At 42.0% G+C, this 20,311-nt stretch overlaps 1 protein-coding gene across 4 annotated transcripts; it reads right to left on the bottom strand.

The window, feature by feature from the left end:
- Positions 1–375: 375 nt before the first annotated feature.
- On the bottom strand, positions 376–18,799 carry kctd17 (potassium channel tetramerization domain containing 17). Of its 4 annotated transcripts, none has more exons than XM_028568187.1 (7): positions 18,385–18,799; positions 9,117–9,225; positions 8,235–8,326; positions 7,422–7,568; positions 5,882–6,007; positions 5,180–5,321; positions 376–2,866 (listed from the first exon to the last, which is right to left on the bottom strand). In XM_028568187.1, the coding sequence occupies exons 1-6, from the start codon at positions 18,724–18,726 to the stop codon at positions 5,220–5,222; spliced, it is 918 nt and encodes a 305-aa protein (XP_028423988.1). In that variant the 5' UTR covers positions 18,727–18,799; the 3' UTR covers positions 376–2,866; positions 5,180–5,219. The 4 variants fall into 4 exon arrangements, with proteins under 4 accessions (XP_028423988.1, XP_028423989.1, XP_028423991.1 ...); XM_028568188.1 differs by having other exon boundaries at positions 7,422–7,565; XM_028568190.1 differs by having other exon boundaries at positions 7,470–7,565.
- Between the last annotated feature and the right edge of the window lie 1,512 nt (positions 18,800–20,311).

Genomic DNA, 20,311 nt, shown 5'->3' with positions numbered 1-20,311 from the left:
ATTTGCAGACTATTTTTTTTTTCTCAGATTTAATTATCAAAATGTTATCAAAAAAGTCACCAAGCACGATCTTAATTCTTGATTGTCTCACTCTTAACTGCTTATTGCCTTCATAAAACAGCCCGAGTGTGTTAGTGTGTTTCCTAAAGCATGTTGCCTTTCAGTCAGTGTTACACAGGAGCTAAACAGCAGGGGACATAAGCTGCTGACAGCCAACGCTCAATATGGCTGCAGAAATCTTCAGAGGCAGAAGTAATCTCTCTGCTTGAGGTAAACCTCAGCCTCAGCAGCCGAGCCAAGGAACTGTAGCTTTTTTAGGGTCAGTGCGGGACAGCTAGAATGACAAACCTTAAAGGAAAAGTTTCATTTTGTTTCATTTTTATTTTTTTTCTAGTCAACAAAATCCATAAAAATGAACTATGAATTTATCAACCAAATGTGTTTTAATCTGTGGCTGAAATTAAACCTGAACAAATGCTATATTTACCCGTTGGGAGTCACGTTAGCTAAAAAACTACAGTGCCCAGCTGTTCTAGGGATTTCTTCATCATGCCATAAGAGGATGTTGGAGTGCTGTTAGACATCTTATCTAAACAGCTATTGGCTAGTATAACTAATTTAGCTAGTATGGCTAACTTCAAATTGGAATGTCGACTGGATTAACCAGCTAACATGGATAACTAAGTATAGTTACTACATGAAAGTTAATGAGAGTATAATGGTCATTTGACTAGTTCAAAAGAAAATGGCGCTCAGCACCGTGTGTTGGCCATAAAAAAAATAGAATGAGTTAGCCCGCTTCAACGGTCACAGCTCTTTGCAATGGCAACGCTACACAAAATAATGGCTGCTGCTCTGATCATCCTGCTATGTTGATTTGAATGGAATGTCCTACTATCATTCTATTTCTATGGCTTACCCTTTCTTCTTTTCCCTTTTGTGTTGTAATGTTTTAATGTTGTTTGGCTCCTACCACTGCAGATGAACTCTGGATGTTAGGTATTTATGCCTCCAGGAAATGAAAAATCTAAAGGGACCCGGAGTCCGGCCCAACTTCCACTAGCATCTGTTCAACAATGTATTTTCATTAAATGATAAGCTACGACATGACACTTGGTTATTGTAGATGTCTCCTAGGCTATATGCCTATTTACACATTTTATTACCTGCTGATAAAAACGGAACACCCTGTAATTTTAAGTTTATTTACCAACATTCAACAACTACGCCTCCAGCTAAAACCTTGTGGTGGGTGTATTTGCTGAATGATTATGATGGTATAATGATGATGAACATTCGAAATGAATTAATTTCAATACACAGCGTTATACAAATTTGATCTGTGGTGCAGTTCCCACAAGTTAGGAACAGAGGTTGTTAAAAGTCACGCATGATCTAACTACCTGCTTCAATCACACAGCTGCGCTGCGGCAGATCTGCTGTTCCTTGTACTAACAAAGATGATGACAGAGGACACTGTGTGACTATCACTATTACAAAACAAAGATACACCTCACCCTCCTGTCTCACCCTCTCCTCCTCAGTATGATTCCCCCCCCCTCTACCCTTCTCTGTTCCAGCCTCATGCCAACATCTCTCTGGCTCTGGATCCCAGCCAGGTGCGGCTGACTGAGACCACGCTGCTGCAGCTGAGCATGCACCGGCGTGAGGTGCTGCAGGTGTGTACCAGTGCACAACAGGGTGTTGGTGCAGGGGAAAATGTAGAGCAGTGTGTTTTTGTCGGTGCAGGGTGTGTGCGCTCTCTGCTTTCACTTTGAGCTCGGTTGGACAATGACTGTTTCCCTGTCTGACAGTCTGTAGCCAGATGGAACCTTTGTAAGGGGACCAGTAAATCATGCAGTGGTGATACAGTACATATCCCACAGCAAGCAGTTTCCATCTGTCAATTCAAAGCCAAATGAACCAAGAAATGGCTAAGCTAACAGCTAAGACCATGAGGTCAAACCAGCGTTAGCCCAGGATCACACTGAGAGCAAATAAGTAGACCTGCGAGCTGGTAGATCTGGGTCAACGCAGCGGACGCAACTCAGAACCGAAGGCTTCGCTGACTCGCGTATGAGCCGAGCACACTGCCAAGATCTGCTCTCGCCCTGACTCCACGGGCTGTGGAGCGTTCAACCCTTTTCACACTGACAGCAACAAATAAATAAAATGACCATCATTATTTCCTACAAGCTTAATAAGTAAAGTTGGTCCTGGCTGAAATGTTTGCAGTCAACAGCTGGTGGGGTCACTGTGGCGGTTTTGTTTCCCGGCCGGTTTTGTTTTTGTTCTCGAAACTTCTGCCTCAAGTGCAAAATAAAGGAGAAGACTATGGGAACAAAGGCCTTGTGTTAACATTAGGTAATGTAATAATCCGAAGATGCAACAACACAGATGTAATCCAATCCGTTCGCACCATTCGTCGTCTATCACATCATAGTGACGAAGATTTTGGGTCAGCACCCTGGTTCGGCCAGCTTTAAACTGGATCTTTGGTTAGAATTTACTAAGCTCCACTACAGCCCGTGGCAATATAACGCTTGCACACAGCAACACATGAAGATTTCTACTAATAAAATTTGTTTCACTGAAAAATTGTTTTGGAAGATATTGTTGTGCCCAACTGTGAGATTTAAGATTGAGAGAGATTGAGATTTTTTTTCCTTTTTGGTCATTTGGTAATCTTTCTAAGTGGCATTTTGTCAATGACCTGATGACAATGCTACAAATCTGTTTTGATGACTGCGTCTGTTGACGCACACATACAACAATATGTCATATTAAGCCTAGAAAAGAAATTACTTTTATAATTTTACACAAATTCTTGTGATTTCTACATCCGGGACCCATGGATCTGGAAGAGCTGTAAAGTAAAGAGAAAAAAAAAAGACATTAGGGATTGTAGATCCATAGCAATCTAATCTATAAACATTATATACAATCTATGCTATGCTTTGGCTGTGATGATGCTGATAATGATGATGCTGATAATGATGATGATGAGGAAAATAGTGATAGAACGAGAGCAAATTACTTTACTGACAAAAACAAACACAGCCATGTCTTAACCAATTCTTTTAAAATGTGTGCCCCTTTAACATTTACTTGATTTTGTATGTTGAAAGGTCTTTATATGTGGTGGGTGTGACTGTGTGTGGCTCTACAGTGAGACATACAGTATGTACAGAGACTGGAAAGGATCTAACACTACTGCTGCACCGAAAGCTCAGGGATATTTCATGTCGCAGCATTGGTAATGTGAGCCCATAGAGACACTGCTCAGTCAATATCTACGTAGTATAAGGCTATCGAGCCACTGAGGGACCAGACTGAGCATGTCTGTGTTTATGCACATATGCAAGAGGAAACATTTTCAGCGGTGGAAGTAAAAGTGTTTGAAAAATGATCGGCGTGTGGAAAAAAAAATTCTATTCCTAGCAAAAGATAGGATAGCTTTTTTTCTAATCAATGTGGGGTCTTCCGTTTGTGATGCCTGTTGTAAAAAAGGACAACGGAGTCAAGAGATGGCGGTTGTTGCGGGTCAGCCTGGTTCACCGGCAGAGATCATCAGTACACAGCATCCGCGCTGGAGGGCTGGGACGTAAATAGCACGGCTGAGCGCTAATTCAACATTTCTGTTACTTGTCTCTCTGTGCAACTGTTATTAGATAGTATAAAGATAGTAGGGTTCACATGTCTTATGCTCTACATCAAGGAAATAAACTAAACTAAAATCTCTCTCAAAATGATATCCATGAGGAGAAATGTTAAACAATCTCTATTGTGTCTTGGAGATCGGGTCACAAATGTCTGTTACCCCACTGAAAAGTTGGGACTTATAGACACTAAATTTTGTATATATATATAGGCGCAGGCTCTACCTGTGTGAAGGCTTCTCAAAATAAAAGAATACTGCGTTGCAGGATACTGCATCTCACTGTTTGTACTTGCCAATCCTTCAAACAGTGTCCTGTGTGATTGGGCCAGAAAGCAGCTAGTAAAACATCTTTACCGTGGTGTATTAATGTTCCACGTTGGTGCCGATGTTTAAGATAAAGATGTGTGTTCTATTGCCTGAGAATGTTGCTGTTATGAATGAATTAAGTCGCTTTTTAAAGGTCCCATGGCATGAAAATTTCACTTTATGAGGTTTTTTAACATTAATATGCATTCCCCCACCCATGAGAAAGAGAGAGACATCATGGCTTTCAAGCGAGCAAAGTGACAGTTGGTCAAGGCCACACCCCAACCCTCCACCTTCACCCCCCCTCTCCTCCTCAATAGCTACAAACACAGAAATGGCACATCCTAAGGAAAGCTCATTGTGGGACTGGCTCTTGTGGCTGTAATTCTGCACCAAAGCTGAATTTTGGGAAAGAGACTTCAGATACAGTATTAGGGGACCACTAAGGTCTATATAAAAGACTTCAGATACAGTATTAGGGGACCACTAAGGTCTATATAAAAGACTTCAGATACAGTATTAGGGGACCACTAAGGTCTATATAAAAGACTTCAGATACAGTATTAGGGGACCACTAAGGTCTATATAAAAGACTTCAGATACAGTATTAGGGGACCACTAAGGTCTATATAAAAGACTTCAGATACAGTATTAGGGGACCACTAAGGTGTATATAAAAGAGACTTCAGATACAGTATTAGGGGACCACTAAGGTCTATATAAAAGACTTCAGATACAGTATTAGGGGACCACTAAAGTCTATATAAAAGAGACTTCAGATACAGTATTAGGGGACCACTAAGGTCTATATAAAAGACTTCAGATACAGTATTAGGGGACCACTAAGATCTATATAAAAGCATCCAAAGAGCACCATGTCATGGGACCTTTAAGCTAGCAAGTGTACACTTGCCTTGGCTAGCTAATGCATTTGTTCATAATGATTATTTTAAATACAAGCCGTGTTAGAGGCTCATTTGAGCTGCAGAAAAGTTCCGTGTACAGTCTTTGTGTTTACACTGCATTTGTCTGTTAGGTATATGTAATATACACTGTTTACAGTAAGCACTGGGTATACTGAGGGACAATTTAGAGGTCATACTCAATGCAGCGCCATGAAACACCCCTGATCTCTGTAGACATCACACACACACATACTGTATACACACACTAAAATCTACCCACTAGCACATCTATCGCACAGTTCCTCACCCATTCCCGCCTCTCTTTGGAACAAAGAAACATGACTCCCTCATTCCCTAAGCCACTCATTTGGTGTGGTATCTCTCCCTCCCTCCTCCTCCTCCTCCTCCTCCTCATGCTTTGCGGCTTCCTCCTCCTGCATCTCCGCCGGCTTCATTCAGCATGAACGACGGCAGGGAAAACACATACACACACACACACAAAAAAAAAGAAGACAGAAAACGACAAAAAAAATGAACACGCTGATGAGTGTCAGTGAATGGATAGTGATAGAGGTAAATATAGAGAAAGGCAGATATATATGTATATATCCATATGAAGGAGAGAGAAAACAGACTGATGCAGTGACAGAGATAGACAGGAAGACAAAGTGAGAGATCGATAATAGCAGGAGAGAGAGGGAGAGCTGTGTAAATGTGTTTGTGAATGACATTTTGAGGCGAGTGACATTTGGAGCTTTGAGTGGAGAGCGCAGGATCAAAGCACACTCGCTTCCTCTTCAATGAGAGTAGATACCCCTCTTTCACACACACACACACACACACACACACACACACACACACACACCACAACAAATTTAGAAAGACACACATACAAAACATGAACAGGACCACACACATGGACACGCAGCCTTGCAGTTTGATCCTACAGCAACTCTTTAAACATATATTATTTGTGTTTTTGAGACGATGAAAATGGACAGAGACTCACCTTGGTTTTGTGGCTCTGTTCAGTAGCCAGTCCCGATCCCGGAGTGTGAAGCTCCTTGGACACGACGCACAGAAACTCCGCCTGGTCCTCTGTTCCATAGCTGTATGACGAGCCGATGTTCACCATCTAGAAAAAGACGGGGACACAGGTGCAGAGAGACGTGCAGAGGAGAGAGAGGGACAGGGAGACAGAGTGAGTGTCAGCAGAGAAAACAAAAAGCAAGAGAAAGAAAGTAACGGAGAGAGCTGAGATCCCAGACTAAAGTGAGGAAAGAGTTCCTTTGCTCATGCATGGCGGGGGGGGCAAATCATAACTGTGTAGCATGCAGTGGAGCTTGGTGCCAAAGCAGTGGGAAGGGGGGTGGGGGATTCTACATGTGATGTTTAGGCTACAGTATGGCTAGGCTGGCCTGAACTACAGCCTCTCACCTTCAGAGACCACCCTAAAATAATAGAATGTTAACACTGACAGACTTTCCTCTATTTCTGATGTACACTGACTCAAAAGATCAATACAATTGGGCCTGTTTTTTCTGTGTTCACACTGTGAGCAGCAAGTTGCTCTACTCTAACAGACTTAGGCACTTCAAAATTTTAACTCTTAAGAGTAGGCTGCAACTCATGATTATTTTATTTTTAATTAATCATTTGGTCCGAAAATACCCATCACAATTTCCCAGAGCCCAAGTCAACATTCAAATTGCCCATTTTGTTTACCTAGTTCAGACGACCAACAAAACGGCAAAATTGAGAAGTTCGAATCACTTTATGATTCATCAAAATTATAATGAATTAATTTTCTGTCAATGAAAGCCAAGAAAGTCCAAACAAAGGAAATGAAAACAGAAGAGAAAAGTGTCACAGCAAAAATGTACATTTCTCAAAATGTATGTAGTGGTCTTAGTCTGCTGGTTGTGATATATCAATGCATGGGCATTAGCTCAGCCATGCAAAAAAAAGTTCCATGCTTCCACAACAGAAGCATAAAACTAACTAATTAGTATGTGATATATTGGATTTTGTAGCTCACAATGTGAACACACTTTGTTAATAAATGTGTTTAAATCCTGTAATCTATAATAGACTTAATTAACACATAGAGGGCATTTGGTTGTCCAGGACTTTGATAAATAAACAGGAAATCTAACAGCTGTAGGCACACCTCTTTAACAAAGACAGTGACCCGGTACTACTCCAGTACCACTGCAGGGTATGGGCCTTATCTGGGTTCTGAACCCTTCGTAAGAGGCTGAAGGTAAAATATACTGCAGATTGGGTGCTGTGCCTGTGGCACATGGTATGATGTATTTATGTAAGTAGAAGTGCAATAAAGAATCTTTCAAATTTTACTTGTTGGGTATATCCGTGAAAAAAATGTCAGCATACATGGACTCCTACTTAAAGTCAACAAATCGATCTAGACTATGCAAACTACTGCAATCTGGGAGTCCTAAACTAATTTTGGGAGTGCAGACAGCAGGGCTCAGGTCAGGGCCAAGGGTCAAGATTGAAGGGTCAGCAGCAGCGTGAGTCCAACCCACAGTCCAGAGCAGTCCGGTGCGGGGCTTTCTGCAGGCGCGCACGCTGACCTGCTCAAACTTCCAGCCGTCCGACATCGTGGAGACCATCTGGGTGAGCTCCTCCTCCTGGCACTGCAACACTCTGTAGACGTGCTTCGGAGGCACCTGCTGGGGGCGGGGGAGGGGGCGGGAAGAGAAGAGGGGGTTGAGAAGACAGGATCACTCCTCGCCTTGACCAAACCTTCGCACCGTGACACGGAGGCAGTGGACAGCAGTCAAAGAAAAAAACATTATGTAGTCGTGGGCTTGCTACAAAACCAGCACTTCTATTTTCATATATTCATATATTCCATATTTTAACCCCAGCCACTAGCAGTGAGTCCAGTAAAGTACAGTAGAACACGGGGAAAGTGGGTGTATGTTTGAGAGGGCAGTGGGATTATGTAAGAGTAAGTGCAACCATCCTGAGAAAAGAAAAGAAGCCTGATGTACAGCAGAGCTCTCTTTAAGGAAGCGCCGAAGGGTGAAATCACTCTAACAAAGAGAAAATTGCACTTACACCACCACCAGAGTGGTGTGCCATGCAAACAGTTTTGAAATATGCAGCACAGTACATATTATAACTGCTAGACGCAAAACAAAATCCATTATGGTCTAAGAATATTAATACAACTGTTGTGTTACACGGTATATTTCACAATATATACACGTGATATACTGTATTAGTTTCATTAAAAATGAATGCAGCGACGGAATTGAATTTTGAATGCCCTTAGATTAGAGTGAAGCCAACGGCTCCATCATAAAAACACTACTAACAAGTTCTGTGTATACCTGCGTGGCTTTGGAGTCCCTCTCCACGATCCTCTCCTTGACCAGTTTGATCAGTGGGGTGATGTTGTAAAACTCCGCCTCCTCCAGGACACCTTGGAACAAAAGAAAGCCACGACTCAGCTCCTGGGTGCATACTGAAGGAAAGTGACTCCCAACCTTTTTTGTCGGGCATAACCCCACAGCCCTGTTAGATGAACTCAAGATTAGGGTTGGGTACCGAAAACCCTACGCAACCAGTAGGAATCGGACCGGATTAAGAACGCAAATTTCGGTTCCTCGTTTCGGTTCCACTTAATGTGTCGACTGAAATATTTTCCTTCTGTCGCTCCGAAAAGGACATAAAAAATATCACCCTTTCTCTGTAGTCTACCGTTAGCTAGCTACCGTAAATGTAGGCTACTTTTAAAATGCCAGATTTCCCCCTCTGGGCTCACCAAAATGGATGTAAAAGCATATTAACCATTCACTGCACATGATCGCTAGTAAACTTTGATGTCATTTTTCAGTTTTTCAAGAATTTGTTTAGGAATCGGACTCATTTAAAAGTACCGGTTCAGCATCGGAATCGTAAACATACAAACGATACCCAACCCTACTCAAGATCCCCTTCATCAATACTATCAAACATGTTACGTACGTCTTCATTTGACATATTTTAAACAAGATATTATCTAAATATTAATGATATACAAGGGGATGTAATTTTTTCACACAATGGAACTATTTTGTATCTACTACTAACTATTTCAACTGTTTATCCAGTACTTTTAGCTAACTGTTGAGGCACACAGTATTTTCTAGGCATTTCCTTATTTCAACCTGCCCAAACAAAATAAAACCATGCACCCAGGAGCCTGAGCATAGTCAAAGCATATTAATGACCTTCTTCAGCCAGCTCCTTGTTGTAGACCAATTTGCCATGCCGCAAGTAGTTGAGGATGGGACCGAAGTAGGTAGGGTCTCTGTCAATCACATAGGCTCCCGAGTCATCCTGAGAGAGAGACGGACACACAAAAAAAAACACTTTCTATTAAACCAACACCACATCTGCATGTATTTATATTACTGCGTCTTTTCTTGTGTTTATATACATGAACCATGGAGAGTTTTTATTGACCTGAACTAGGGTGGTACTCAGTGTAATCATGTTATTCTATTATAAGCTGTGCATATTGGAACTTGTTACAGTAACCAAGACAACTTTTCTGTAGTCACGTGCAATGTGTAAACATAGGATGTGACTACTTTTATTTTTGGACCATTAATGGGCCTCTTCTGTAATTTATTGATTATTTTTAGACCAAAATGCACACTAACTGGAAAATAACTAAGGCTATTTTTATCATAAGGAGGCAGTACTGGCTGTCCAGAGCGGAGGCACATATGGAAGATGCACTGCAGAGGACTCTGTCTCCAAAATAAAAGCCCCCATAAAGTGGATGTACAAATGTATAATGTATTTTTCCAATTGCAATTGCTGTGTACAAAAGGCAATGAAACTATTGGTAGTCAGATACAAATGTTAACGTTTCAGCACTGATAATCAAAAGTTCTAGTATTCCATAATATTCCATTAAACCCTGTTGCAAAATACAAAGTTGCTTTTTGACCTCTCGAAAGTTGTTGCTGACTTTCTTAACACACGTGTCTCGACAGGCTGCTTTTCTCCCACTTCCAGGCTACTTCTGCCACGCCTGCCTGCCCCTCCAACACACACACACACACACACACACACACACACACACACACACACACACACACACACACACACACACACACACACACACACACACACACACACACACACACACACACACACACACACACACTTTCTCGTGATGATTGCTTGAAGCAGAGCCCTCTTTTTAGAGTTGAATTCACAAAAGAGCCACTGCTGGATAAATCCATACAAAAACATGCAGGCCTTTAGGAGATTCTAGCAGAGTGATAAAGAGGATAGAAATAAGAGGAATTGTTGGGAAATGTATTAAAGAAGAAGTTAAATAACATCAGTTACATCTGCTGATGTGTCATGATGTGTCATTAAACATACGGCTCAATGGTATCTGTAGAAGCATACAGGACAGGCAGGAGGACAGAGGCTAAGACAACCACACATGTATTTTGGTTCCCAAGTTGAAAACTGAAAAACTCCAGAATTCACAAACCCCTTTCACCACGTCACACCAACTCTACGTTACAAATGGAGCAGGCCTTAAAAAATAATGGCTAAAGAAGGTGGAAAATGAGAAACTGAAGCTTGATGAAGCAGACCTGCTCTATTCACATGACTGATTCTTTTTATGGTTGGCTGAAGTGGAAATGGACAACCTTAGCCTCCAGTAGCATCTTAGACAGATGCATGTCATGGTTTTTATCAGCGAGTCCATACTCATTCACACAGTACCACTCGCCCTAGCTGTTCTTCTATTATTTTATTATAACCTTTACCTCAAAGGCTGAATCCAGTCAGACATCCAGATATTGTTTACATTGTTAAAACCCCAAATTCTGCCAATATATTCCTGGTCCAGTTTGGTGGTGTATTTTGACCACTGCAGGTAGACCTGATTGGGATTTGGCTGTTTTACATTTTTAAGGGGCTTAACTGAACTTTCATGTTGTTTATGCAAATACCAGTTTGTTTATTTGGTACTGCAATGCTATCAGCACCTACCCTCGGTCTGAGGGCTCCAGGTCAACAGTCCAGTTGTCTAACTGTCATACATACGCCACTTCATGAGATCAGTCTGCATATTTAAATAAAATTGAGTAATGCCTAGATTGAAAAAAAAGATTGAAAGTTTATCGTCTTGTGTTGCTTGTTATGGTCCAGTGACTTCCTGGACAGCAACAGATATTTCTGGGTTTTTACTGGCTAAGACATTCCGGTTTTAATGGTGTAACCCCATTTAGTAAATCACTTGTTTGAAACTAGCTACTGGTTACAGATTCTGCATGCCAGTAAAGCATCCTCCTCTACATCTGTGTCTACTATAATGAGCTCTAACACATCGTCTCCAGTGTGACAGACTAGTAAGAGAAGTAATCCCAAAAGAAAACCCACAGTCAGACAGACAGAATCTTGAGAATAGGAATGGATATTTTTGAACGATAGATGGTGTGTTGTCAACCCAATTTCTAAGAGTATCTCTGTTTCCCTGTCACCCCATTTCTTCCAGTCCAGCCAATCTTTGCTGGCGTATCGTGACAGGAGCTTCTGATGAGCCGCTCCCAATGTGAGAGACATACACACACGGACTGTGGACGCAGACTGGAAAGCAGTCGGTAGGATGTGCGATGCGATTAGATGAGGGATGGATTAGTGGAGAAAAAGACAAACAGGGGAGAAATAATGAAATAAACAGACGGGGTTGGGGGGAAAAAAACATATGACAAATAACCTCCCATCAGAAATGACGAGTAGTCTCACTTGCAAACACTTAAGACAAAGACGCATAGAGGGACACTGCCGTAGAGACGGAGAATGAACACACATGAGGTTTCTGTGTTTGTGTGTGTGACAAAGAGACAAAAAGAGAGGACGGAGACAGACATGATGGAGGGATGGGATATGAAGACCAAGCTTGTATAGACACAGCAGCACTCATAGAGCACGTACAGATGCACCCACACACCTCCTAAATGAGTGGAGCTGCAGTGGAGGACAGGCCAACGCCTCATCAACGTGACTTGACTTGACAGCACGGGCATGACAAGACTGGGGAAAAGCTTCCTGAATGTGTCAGAGCCCAGTCTCTCTCTCTCTCTCTCTCTCTCTCTCTCTCTCTCTCTCTCTCCCTCTCAAACACACATACAGAATTAGTTTTGTTATTCATTACGACAGACCCGTTTGCAGCCGCAGTGCATTCACTTTCTCACAGGATGATATTTTCAGTTGTTGACAGGTACAATAGTTGGTGTGTTATTGGTTTACAGAGCATTTGTTCAGGGGAATAAGATGTGACTCCACAACATCTCCCTGCAGAGGTAATTACATCCCACGGGCTATCACCAATAGCCAAACAAAAGCCCTGTTCACTTCTCAAAACACACACACACACACACACACACGCCTGCCTGCATTCTGCTGCTTGTTTGAGCATGTGTAAACATTAGGGCTGAATGATAATAAAACATAATTTCTTTTTTGCATTATCCAGTGTGGCATTCTATAAACTTTACTTATGTGTATGCCACTTGTAACTTCAGGATGTTGAGGATTTAGTTATTCATATTTAGAAAGCCCGAAGCAGTGCCAATTGTTATTAAAGGTGGGAAACTACAGTCCATTACTTCCTTGTAGCATTTCCACGATCCCTACCTCTGCCACAGTGTTTTTGATACTAAAATATATTTCATCACATTGTTGCTTTAAATCTGGGGTCATTAACTTATTGACCAGATGGACAGTTTACCTTTACAATAAGCCATAAAATAACGAACTTTGTCACATTTAATTGTCTATAAATGGCTTCTATAGAGTACCACGTGGGTTTAACTTGACATATCACGTTGCCTTTGCATTGTTACTATAACATATGTGTTAAATATCAAGTTTCCACCTGACCTGCCTCATTCATGGCCTGTCAATCACCATTGAAACCACACCCCTTTCCAAGCTTATATAACTCCGCCCTTCAGGCCTGTAACACTCTTTTTCCCGGCAGAACAAAGAGAGGAGTGATGTGAGTCTAATGAACTTTTTCGCTGTATAATACTTATATTTAGCCACACTGAACACTATGCCTGAAAGGTTGATGTATATTGTTTGGTTATGTTAGATTGCAGAGTGAAATCCTGTTTAAAGTTAAGAGAAAAACCAAGTACAGATTGTGGATGCAGTGCAGACTGTGGCTGCATTACTGATGTAAGTCGAGCTGAAGCCAACCTAATTTGTTATGATTGATTGTTCAAGGCTGTTTAGAGATCGGTTACATTTTCATATATATATTTATTTGTTTAGATCCATCCATCCATCCATCCCTCCCCAGTGTAAACCTTTTCCCTGCATTGACAACAATAAAACCTTGGAACAGCACTGGATCCTGTGTTTAAATGTGCACACCACATCAGATGTTCAGTGAACCAACACCATCAGCACCTAAAAGTTTTTTTCAATATGCATACATCGATGGTGAGCCTGCTCAGCCTTAGTGAAAAATGTGACACACATATTTGGCCTGATCCATAGGGGGGTAGAGTTGTAAAGAACCTCTGGACATGATTTCTAATTAGGGATCAGCCTAACTTATTATCCCCAGCACCACAGATGGTGACCTTTGGGTGTAGCAGTCATCACAGCAGCTCCACACAGAAACACAAACTGCTCCTGGCTGGGTGAATAAAACTGCTTTGTGGATTTAAAAAAAAGAAAGAAAAGTTGTTACCTAAGCTCTTAAAGGTGCAGTAGGTAAGCGTTATAAAACTAACTTTCTGTCATATTTGCTGAAACTGACCCTATGTTCCAGTAGAACTACATGAAGCTGGTAATAAAAAAAAGAAAAAGAAATCCAGCTCCTCTGGCTCCACCTCCAGCCTGTAGTGTGATTTGCAGAAATCCACCGCTCCCTGTTCAGATGCACCAATCAGGGTTGTGGGGGGTGTCTAACTGCATGTCAATCACTGCTCATGCACACTCATTCATTCTCCCTTGTGGGGGGAGGGGCTTAGGAGACCGTTTTGGGCTTTAGCGGAAAGGGGGGAGGGACTGAGAAGTTGTCCACGTTCACATTTTTTGGCAAAGTCCTGGATCTTCGCAATCCTACCTACAGTACCTTTTAAAAGGGCTTGTAACTAACTCTCCAAAGTTGATCTAGATAGGTTTAATCTCTCGTGAAAATATGTTTGGGGGCGCAAATCTTTCCAAAATGGCAACCACGTTTATAACTATTTAAAATGGACTTCTTTCCCTTGGCTGCCACCTAATATTACTTTTCTGTATTTATTAAAATAAGTATATTTAAGTAAACAAAACAGCAAAGCAGTTAAGAAGATAATAAAGAACTGTGGTAATAAATGACCTTTTTTTATGTTTCTTCCTAAGAAAGGCTTGTGGATTTCAGCCTGGATTCGAACTAAATACAAAGTCTTATTGCGTGGACCAAAACCAAATGCATGTACCCTGATGGTAGAAAGGGAACAGTTCACACAACTCTGTACTGTTTACGATTAGGCATCGCGCAGAAAAGATGAGAAAGTGAGTCCTGGCATGTTGTATCCAATTCCGAGACTACGAGATGGGGCAGATAACCCATATTACAGCATCACGCTATCAAAAACTCACCTATGTGATCCCTCTGGTATTTCATATGAATTAAGCCACTAATAATCCCAAATCTGTGGTAATGCGATTATGTGGTTATAATCCGCAACTGGCCGCCCTGTAACACCTGTTCAGCTAACATCATTTAGCATCGTCAAAGCTGAAACTTGGCTACATAATGTAATTGGCGTGGGACGGTGGAAGGTCAGTTTGTGTAGCATTAACAGCAGATAGCCCTGGGTTTGGTTCTGTGAGGGGGAAGGGCAGCTAAGGTGCTGGTAATCTCATTAAAACGGTCACACACAGCCAGACAGTCTGTGTGTATGTGTGGGTTTAAAAACAGCCCAAAACCCTGAGCAGAAACACTCTTAATGCCAGCGTATTAGTGGCGACTCCAGCGCAGATAAAAATCAGCTTCAATCCTGAGTGGGAGAAGAAACCACACAGGCTGAACTGCTCCTCTGCGTTATTCAGCTTCAGATTGTTCTGGGCACTAAACAACTCGAGCAGAGGCTGGATTCAGCCTGATGTCCTCTGGGAAAGACAGTATGCTAGCACAATGAGCCCCTTCAAAGACACGTCATACTTTTTTCAAGACTTCATTTTGGGACAGGATCTTGCAGTGTGCTCAATTTATTGTTTCGCTAATAGAACAAGGAACATTGCAGGAAGCCAGTGACAGCTTTTATTTTGGAAAGTGTTTAAGCAGAGGTGGTAAGAAGCCCCCCCCCCCCTAAAGTTAATGTTTTCTTTCATTAAAGTGTATTCCCTTTGTATGATTTTAGTGGAGGTGAAGGGAAACCTGTGCAGTATCATCTAGAGTTTGGCAACATGACGCCACGCAACACTGATCTGCCACATGATTATTGTTGTGTAGCCATCTGTATTGGTGTGATATGTGCAGTCAGCCGGTGTTATGATATGGTTCAATTTTAGCAGGCATCTTGTACTGGTTGGTCTGTAAAATTAACTTTCATGTGTTTACATGACTTTGACAATCTGAGAGGAATAAACTGCACTTGCTGTTGAACGCTTCCTCTAAGAAGACACAAAGTTGCATCTGGGTTGCCTTTTGGATAACGCTAAATTCACGATGAGACAGATTTCTGTCTTTTCAGTAACTGTGCACCCCATCTGTTGTATCATCATTGCTTGTGTGCATTCACAGCTGTTAAGGTCAGTGGATATTACTGATTGAAAGAAACGTTCATCATGAGGCTAATGAGGGTAAAACGGCTGAATAAAACAATTTTAAAAATCCTCCCGATTTCATATTTCTACATTTCAACAGCTATGCTAGTTGTTGGCACTTGACCTTATACATGTTCATTACAAACTAACCCAAACAAAAATGACAATGGGGGATACAGATTAGATTTTTTTTTTTATAATAAAAAGGCATGTACTTCATAGGCTGTGTACTTGTGTTACTACCTTATCTCAGTCACATAACTGTGATATAACCAAGAGATCATTCATTTAAAACTTTAATTTGTATAAAAAATGTCCACAGGTCACAACTCACAGAGGATTCAGAGCTGAACTTCCTGCTTATATGATGACATCAATGTGATAGAGCAAGAAAAAGAAAACACTAAAGTCTCTCTGTGTCCCTCTCCAGATTCTTGTGATAAATAGCAGAAATAAACGTGTGATAAGCACTTATCACAGTGAGTCCGCTGTTGAGAGCGAGGATGAGGAGAGGACAGGACGATGGTGAAGGAAAGAAGAACCAGATGGAGGTGTGTGTTTGTGCATGTGTGAGACAGAGAGAGAATGTGTGTGTGTGTGTGTATGTGTTTGTGTGTGTCTGTCTGTGTCTTCAGGCAGTGCAGAGGGAGCTCCTATCAGGTTGTGCCTAAGGTCGCACGAGAATACTCTTTCCACAGAGTGGAGTGGTGCAGCAGGGGAACAGTCATCGCTGCTGTCGGGTAAAAATCTCCTAACTCCAATTTTGGTGGGGTTTTTTTTGGGCTTAGTCACTATAGCTGTTGAGGTTGTTCTTCTGCACATCTAAAGCACACGATAGTGATGCTAAACATCACGATGTATACTGTAGGATTATATAAATGTGTCAACTGTCAGGTATCCTGCCATGGGTATTTACTGTGGTTTAGTATCTCCAGGTGTATTAGATCATAATGCGTGAAGCTGTACATCAATGATTCTGCAGCAATAATGGATTTTTACAAAACGTGATTTGACTTGATTTTTCTGATATTTAATTTTAATTTAACTGTCATTATTGTTGTTTTATCCATAAACAGTTATTCTATTGATTTAAAAAAGAAAAAAAAACTTACTAGGGCTGCTCATGCCCACAGTCACTTCTTCAGATGTTTTATTGTTGCTATTGTTAGTTGAAAATGACTTCTCTCTATTACAGTGAGCTCTCTACTATTCGAGTTTAATAAAGGCATACGGTACAATGGCCTAAACAATCCACATATATTGGTACCGCCGCATTAAACTACATATACCGTGACTAGACATTTTATCCATATTATTCCCTCCTATGGCTAATTTTCTTACAGTAACTAAAACAGGTGACATTCGTGAGATAAGAGCTTTTCACCTGACAGCAACAAAATGTCAACTTACAGTAGACACCAGGCTGCAAGGAAGACATACCCCCTTCTCTCTCTGTCACACACATGCACATCAAAGGCCGCAAAGCAAAGCATGATAGAAATCTGCATCATTCATGAGTCTTGCCAGTAGTGTGTTCAGCCTAAATGTGACTGGGAGACACGTAATCTCTCTCTCTCTCTCTCTCTCTCTGTCTCTCTCTAACTATAAGATGCCAGCTGTACAGCTACTGACTATGCAGCTCCCTGCAGAAGGGGAGGCACGTGTTCATCCATCTGACCTAAGCTACATTCACACCAAAAATGATGATACACACACACACACACACACACACACACAGAGGAGCGAGGGAGAGAGCTTCATACTGTGCACATATATAGTGTATCAGCTGGTTATTAGACAACTCTAGCCTGCTGTGGAGCTGCAGGCGTGCATTTCCGGCACAGAACAGAGTTAGTAATAGGGTTTGGGAATTACACACAGATATAGTTAGTTCCTTTAAGGCTATACCTTAGGAGATACAAAAGGTGCACAATTCAGTAATTCTTGTTTTATTCTTCAGTCTATATTGGATAGATTGTTCTATCACCAAGACCAAATCTGGCTTTATTCCATGCCAAGACCTACACACAGATCTTTGCCAATCTCTTAAATCAGGTTAGAGAAAATCCACCGTTCAAAATAAATCATGGGGATAAATTCATGCAAAACTTTAACCACCTGCCTAGGGCATGATAGGGGTGAAAAACACACCAATGTCTAATCTAAATCCACTTCTGAGAGAATATGTGAGTCACTACAGGAATGCTGATAAAATGTTTGGTTACACTTTACTTGAAGGTATCTACATAAGAGTGACATGACACTGTCATGAACGTGTCATAAACATTATAAGCAAGTCATAAACGTTTATGACATAAGGCTTCTTTTAGTAAGTGTCATTCGGTTTTTGTCACGACAAGTTAGATGTTAGGGTTCATGTGTCATGACAGTGTCATGTGTTCATGACAGTGTCATGTCACTCTTATGTAGATACCTTCACGTAAAGTGTTACCATATTGTTAACAGACCGTTGGGTTACACATTAGGCATTTCACGTTAGGCCAATACCTTATTCTTGAATATTCCTGTATGTATAAGGGATATTAACGTTAAATGTTGGCTAACTGAGACACACAATGTGTAGAAGAAGACCATGGGTAGCATATTACTGAAGGCCACATTGCAAAGGCTACTGTTATAACAATGTAATACTTATTTTTCGTTCACCGGGGTCAATGTCCTGTTCGGACTCACCGTGTCTGAGTGGAGGTCCTGCTGTTGGCACAGCCGGTACAGGAACGAAGTTTGCTCTTTTAGGAGGGTCTGCCGCGTTGTGAGGAACACCGTGCCACCGACGTTCAGCCGTACCCACTTCCCGTTGTTCCCCCCGTTGGGGTTGATGACCGAGCCGTTACACATGCTCTGCGACACCGTCCCGCCTGATGGAGTCGTGCTGGCGGACGTCGCGCTCTCACCCGCCTCGTTGTCTTTGTTGTTGTTATTGTTGTTGTTGTTGCTGTTGTGGTGGCAGCCGTGGTGCGTCGACAGCGCAACAACGTCCTCCGGTTCCCGCTGCTCGTCGGCCGTCGTTGCCATTTAGGAAAGAAAAAAAAAGCCGCTAGACACGAGATGAAGACGAGCGAGGACGTCCGTCCGTGCGTCCACTCCACTGTTGCCTCGGCTTTTTTTCTCCCCGCCCCCAAACCGCACAAAATCATAGCGTCAAGTCGCGTTAAGGTACAGTAAGTGAGACATAGTGCATCCGATAATTACTTTCAAAATAATAGTTTGATATTTAAGCAGGCTTTATTGTACATTTGTTCTGTGGGCTGTGTGTGCAGCAAGCGTATCTTCAGATAAAGTATGCAACTTAAGAAATCTACAGTAGTTTCCGAAAATTATTAAATGATACCAATGTTACTTGCATGATATAACCTTTGCACAAACACTGCCACAAAGTTGGGTTTCTATTAGCAACAGGCAGGGTAATGCATAGTCCTACTCATTTGGAGGGGAAGGCAACCATCTTGCTTTACAATATATCAAATGGTTTTGGTTATCTTTTAAGTGTTTAAGATGTTTTAAGAGGGTATAGAGGTTTTAAGGGTCAACAGAAGGAAAAGACAAACAGTGCGTAAACCCTGTTTCTCATCCCAGGAGATGGTCCAGTGGTGAAGGACGCTGACTGGGGATCAGGGGACTTGGTTCGAAGCCCCCCTAAAGCCCCTGACACACCAACCCGACGATGCAGAAAAGGCAGTCGGACTGATCATTCGGCTCCCCGAGGTCCAAAAAGTGTACGTTCTGCGCAAGATGTAATACAAAAAATGAAAACGACAACGCATCACGTGGGTATGGCTTCTCCAGCCGATAGTAATGGCCGCTTGTTCGAAATACGATCTCGTATTTTACGAAAATAGTTCACTGAAACGTGTTTAAGCGAGAAATAGGCCATATGGTTGCTGAATCTGTCTTCATTTCAGATCGACAAAGATTTTGAGAGGCGTTCGTCACTCATCCCGCTCGTTATTTCCGTGTTAGCACTCCACCGAACAGACTCGAGTAACCGACCTCGCCAGACTGTCCGACGGCCGATTATCAGCTTGGTGTGTCAGTGCCATAAGGTAGCCTGGATGCCAGCCAAATTTAGCCCCGCCCACAACATTTGAGGTCGGGAAGTTCGGTCTGGACTTGATCCATTGTGGAACAACTATGCTCGAACCAGAGCTGTTCGGACCAATCAAATTGTCAGGGCGGGCTTTATACAATGATGGACAGATGATCAACAGTAACATAATCAACATCACCAAAGAGCGCTTGGGTTGAATTTGTTTACAACAAAGATGGCTGCCGCTGGAGAGTTGAGATGTGTAGACTCCGCCATCGCGTTTGTTATAGAATATATCGACAGTGCATTCATTTTAAATGAGGAACAGAGAACCGCAATCACGTATGTACGCTACACACATTGCCACACCCGTCCCCACGACACGGAAACCGCCTGCCTTTGAAGCCTGCCTTTGACGTGCAGCTTCTGTGACGTCTCTGATTGGTTGTAGGTCGTGCTCTGATTGGTTGTAGGTCTATCCAATTGAGTGCAGAGGCATTTTCTTTCCTGGTTCGGTTGAAACGCACCATAATCACAGCCCAATGGAGCAGTATCAGAATCATATTCTGACTA

Source organism: Perca flavescens, chromosome 21, assembly GCF_004354835.1.
Source record: "Perca flavescens isolate YP-PL-M2 chromosome 21, PFLA_1.0, whole genome shotgun sequence".
In the NCBI taxonomy this organism is placed as follows: domain Eukaryota; kingdom Metazoa; phylum Chordata; class Actinopteri; order Perciformes; family Percidae; genus Perca; species Perca flavescens.
Note: the sequence above shows the minus strand (reverse complement) of the source record. Positions and strands in the feature narration are given on the sequence as shown.

Excerpts from the sequence above, each read along its gene's own strand:
- kctd17 (XM_028568187.1), bottom strand. The coding sequence starts at position 18,726 with ATGGCAACGACGGCCGACGAGCAGCGGGAACCGGAGGACGTTGTTGCG. Across the intron at positions 8,327-9,116 it reads CAAGGAGCTGGCTGAAGAAG|GTGTCCTGGAGGAGGCGGAG; the intron begins GTCATTAATATG and ends TTTTGTTCCAAG. Across the intron at positions 7,569-8,234 it reads GGGACTCCAAAGCCACGCAG|CAGGTGCCTCCGAAGCACGT; the intron begins GTATACACAGAA and ends CCCCGCCCCCAG.